Source organism: Zea mays, chromosome 3 (assembly GCF_902167145.1).
Source record: "Zea mays cultivar B73 chromosome 3, Zm-B73-REFERENCE-NAM-5.0, whole genome shotgun sequence".
Lineage (NCBI taxonomy): Eukaryota > Viridiplantae > Streptophyta > Magnoliopsida > Poales > Poaceae > Zea > Zea mays.
Window position 1 is genome coordinate 234244137 of NC_050098.1, and position 3988 is coordinate 234248124.

General features: G+C 53.4%; 1 protein-coding gene across 1 annotated transcript; it reads right to left on the minus strand.

The window, feature by feature from the left end:
• Window positions 1-820: 820 nt before the first annotated feature.
• On the minus strand, window positions 821-2643 carry LOC100283095 (uncharacterized). Its single transcript, NM_001155997.2, has one exon. The coding sequence runs from the start codon at window positions 2578-2580 to the stop codon at window positions 1117-1119; it is 1464 nt and encodes a 487-aa protein (NP_001149469.2). The 5' UTR covers window positions 2581-2643; the 3' UTR covers window positions 821-1116.
• Window positions 2644-3988: the final 1345 nt, after the last annotated feature.

The window sequence follows — 3988 nt, forward strand, 5'->3', positions numbered from 1 at the left end:
CAACAAAACACTCCGCTTCAACAGTCAAGCCCTAAATCTAGATTATAGGGCAGCCCACTGCGGTGTAGTATATTTGAGGCACTTGAGAGGGTGGTCTATAGTTTTTTGACAAAATTTGTTGAATTGAGGCACTATTGGAGTGGTTTTTCCTGTGTAGAGCCCTATATTTCAATTTGAGGCATTAGTTTGAGACATTGTTGGAGATGTTCTAATGCCTTTTGCTCTATTTTCGCTATGGTGCTTCTCTGTGTGTTCCGCTGGGTTTTAATTTTCAATATTGCTGGTCACATCTAGTTACGAGTTGACTTGTGCATTCTCGTCGTGTTTTTTTTTGAAGTTCGCGAGCATTTTGGAGTTTGAAAGGGGATAGAGACCAATTTTTCGCCAAGAAATTAAAAGTATCCCGGACCGAAGTCTTAAATGAGGTTCTATTTTGAAATATAAGACCTCAGCACCAAAAACATGTTCCAACATAGATCCTATTTTATAAAAATTTATCAAACAATTAGATCTCATATGCTGGAACCCTATACTCATTTAGTACATTTATCCAATTATTTATTTCTTAAATGACATGATCTATTTTCTAATAACATGATATAAGAGTCAATTGTTTAAGTTGTAAATGTTTTTACGGTCCTAAATATTTTAAATTAGGTCATATTTTAATTTTTAGAAGTTAAATGTAGGATTTCTTGTTGGAGATGTTCTAGCCATATCTCTTGGTCCTGCTCGGTTTTTTAATCTGATCAAAGCTAAGAAAAACTTAGATGTATAACAAATTGTAAATATTAAGGGATGGAGGAAGCAATAACAGATATTTTAATCGTAACTGGCGCTTAATTAACTTTGTGCAGTGGTAACAAACACAAACGCAGTGCAGCGTGGTAAACAAGTGCAGTGGTAACAAACACAAACGCGCCATACTTGCGTTTTGGACACCGTAGGGGTAGGGCTACATTATTTCCAAGAGATCGATCATAGACAGAGCACGACATGTTGGGCGGCGGCCGACAGCCCGGCACAAAGGACGACGACATCGACGACGAAGGAAGCCTTGGGCATGTTCATGTCCAGCATGATGCAGCATGCCCCAGATCCAGAAGAAGGGGTTGATCAGATGTTGTCCTTGGCGACTTCGGGGAGATGCACCGGGTAGCGGTCGATGCAGTCGGCCCAGGGCCCGCCGGCGTCGGCCGGCGGCTTGACGCACTCCAATGCCACACAGCTGCACTCGAATCCGGCGCCGAAGGAGATCATCCACACCCGATCGCCCGCCCTCATCCGGGCCTTGGCCTCGATGTAGGCCAGCTCGTACAGCACCAGGCTGCTGGACGTGTTCCCGAACCGGTGCAGCGTCATCCGCGACGCCTCCACGTCCTCGTCGGACAGGCCGAGCCCGCGCTGCACCTCGTCGATCACCGCGCGGCCGCCGGCGTGGATGCAGAAGTGCTCAAACGCCTTGCGGAAGTCCGGGCGGTACAGCCTCACCCTGGCGCGCCGGCCGCTCATGAACTTGCGCTTGAGCAGCGACATCGCCACCAGGAGCTGCTCCGAGACCGGCAGCACGAGGGGGCCGAACGCCGCGATGTTCCGCTTGAGCGCATGGCCGGCCGTTGTGGTGAGGTCCTTGGAGAGGCGAACGCCCAGGATGCCCTCGCCGTCTTCCTCCTGGAATATGCAGCGGTAGTCGGCGTCCCGCGCGGCGGTCATGGTGCGGACGAGGCGGCCGAGCCGGAACCGCGCGCGCTCGGGGCTGTTGGAGAGGATCGTGGCGGCGGCCCCCATGCGGAAGAGGCAGTTGGGCAGCAGCATCGCGCGCTCGCTCCCGACGTAGTACTGCGACGAGAGGATCTCCGTGGACACCGTCAGGACGCGCGTGCCTGGCGGCGCCACCTGGAGGAGGTTCTTGGCCAGGCCGATGGAGACGAGCCCCGCGCCGCAGCCCATCCCGGACAGGTTCAGGCACTGCACGTCGGCGCGGAGCCCGTACCTGTTGACGACCATGTCGGCGAAGACCGGCGTGGGCGTGAAGATGCTGCAGTTGACGATGAGCACGTCGATCTCCTCGGGCCTCACGCTCGCCCTGGCGAACACCTCGTCCACTGCGGAGAAGATGACCAGCTCGGCCTCCTCCCGGGCCGCCTCGAGGCTGCGGTCCGGAGGCATGTAGTGGTAGGAGTAGGGCAGGCACGTCTCGTCGCCGAGCCCCGAGCGCTCGAGCAGGCGGATGGCGAAGCTGACGCTCTCGTCGTCCACCAGGTACGGCAGGAGGTGCACGTGCTCCAGGCACGTGGCGAACGGCGCCCGGAAGCACGGCCGCGGTCGGAAGCAGCCGTACTCCACCAGGTACACGTCCCGCGGCCGGCGCAGGCGCCTCAGCTTCGCCACGCCGGCAGCCAGGATGACCGCCATGAGCACGTGGACCGGCCGCGCGGCGCCAAGGCTGCCGACGACATCGTCCATGCTGAATGCTGGCCACGCCCGCCGGAGCGCGGCGGCTACGATAGATGCCACCGCGACCATGGCGAGGAATCTGTTCACGAAGGCCGCGTACCAAGGCTTGAGAAGCTTGGCCATTGTTGCTTGCCTGGCGCGCGTCTATGGCGAACGAAGTCTGGTTCGGTATGTGTAGTGATGTTCAAATGGGCCGACCCTGTTTGGGCCTGTACCGCCAGACATGGTAATCGGGCCAGATAAGTCCGCGGGCTTATTTCTATGAATGGTTGGACATGTTATGGACTTAAACGGGTTGGGTCGGCCCGTAAGAATGGAAAAACGAGCCGAAAAGCGTGGTGTAATAAAAAACAGACCAAACGAGTCAAGCACTAAACGGATCATACTAGGCTAGCATATCGTGCTTAATTCTCTGTCCAGGCCTAGCTCGCTTATTTGTGCTGGACCGGCCTGTGTCCGTTTTAAGCGGGTCGGGCTTCGATCTTAGTGGACATCTATAGGTATGTGTGAGATAGTGAGAGTGCATATGGAAGCGTGTGTTAGATTTCAAGGGCATAACTCGAGTCTCGAGGGTATAGATGGCAAGTGAACGGTGTTAAATGGGTAGACACTAAGCACAACACGACCCTTTGCAGTGCTTTGGTACGGCATGGGCACGATTTATAGTGTCAATGTCGATATGACACGAGTCTAGTGTCTTGTTTGGACCGCCACCTGGTACGATGGACTGGCACGAGCACAATACGATTAAGCGACCGACACCAACCCATGGTATATAGACGCATCAGTTGCCACGAGTAATAATAACTAATAATGACGGTGACGTGTCGGGCGGCCCAATACTCGAGGGCATAGCACGATGCATGGTTGGAGTTGGAGGGCTGAACGGTTCGGGCCTGGGTCAAATTCAACTACGTACCACGGAGTAGCAACACATCAGTTGCAATTTGCAAATACGCAGCCTCTGGGCAGCCGACACGTTACCCCTTTTTTTTTGCACCCTTTTTGGTATCGCCTTAAACCGCCGCTTGAAGCATAAACGGAAACCATATGGGCCACTTTGTTTGATGGCTGAATGCTTCGCTGCTAAAGATTGCGGACGTACTGCACACCCTTCATTCCTTCACGATGATTGGCCGGCAAGAACATAAAAAGTGGCACTGTACTCTCCAAGGGCGCATGTGACTCCAGTTTCGGTGTCCGTGGTCCGTACCTGCAACCGTTCTTCATATTCATCTCTCGAAAATTCGTGATAAAAGCTCCAGAAGCTTTTTCTGACGGGGGTTCTCTTTTGTAGCTCTTCTTCTTCTTCTTTTTCTTTTCTTTTTGGCAGTGCCTTAAACCGCCGCTCAAGCTAGCAGCATATACGGAAAACCGTATGGTGGGCCAGCCACTACGTTTGATGATTGAACGATTCGCTGCTAAAGATTGCGGGCGTACGTAGTACACAGCCTGTCAGGCATTCATTCTTTCACGATGACTGGCCGGCAAGAACAACGTAATAAGTGCCACTGTACTCTCCAAGGGCGCA

Bases quoted from the DNA above. Each gene is read 5' to 3' on its own strand.
- LOC100283095 (NM_001155997.2), bottom strand. From the start codon at position 2,580: ATGGCCAAGCTTCTCAAGCCTTGGTACGCGGCCTTCGTGAACAGATTC.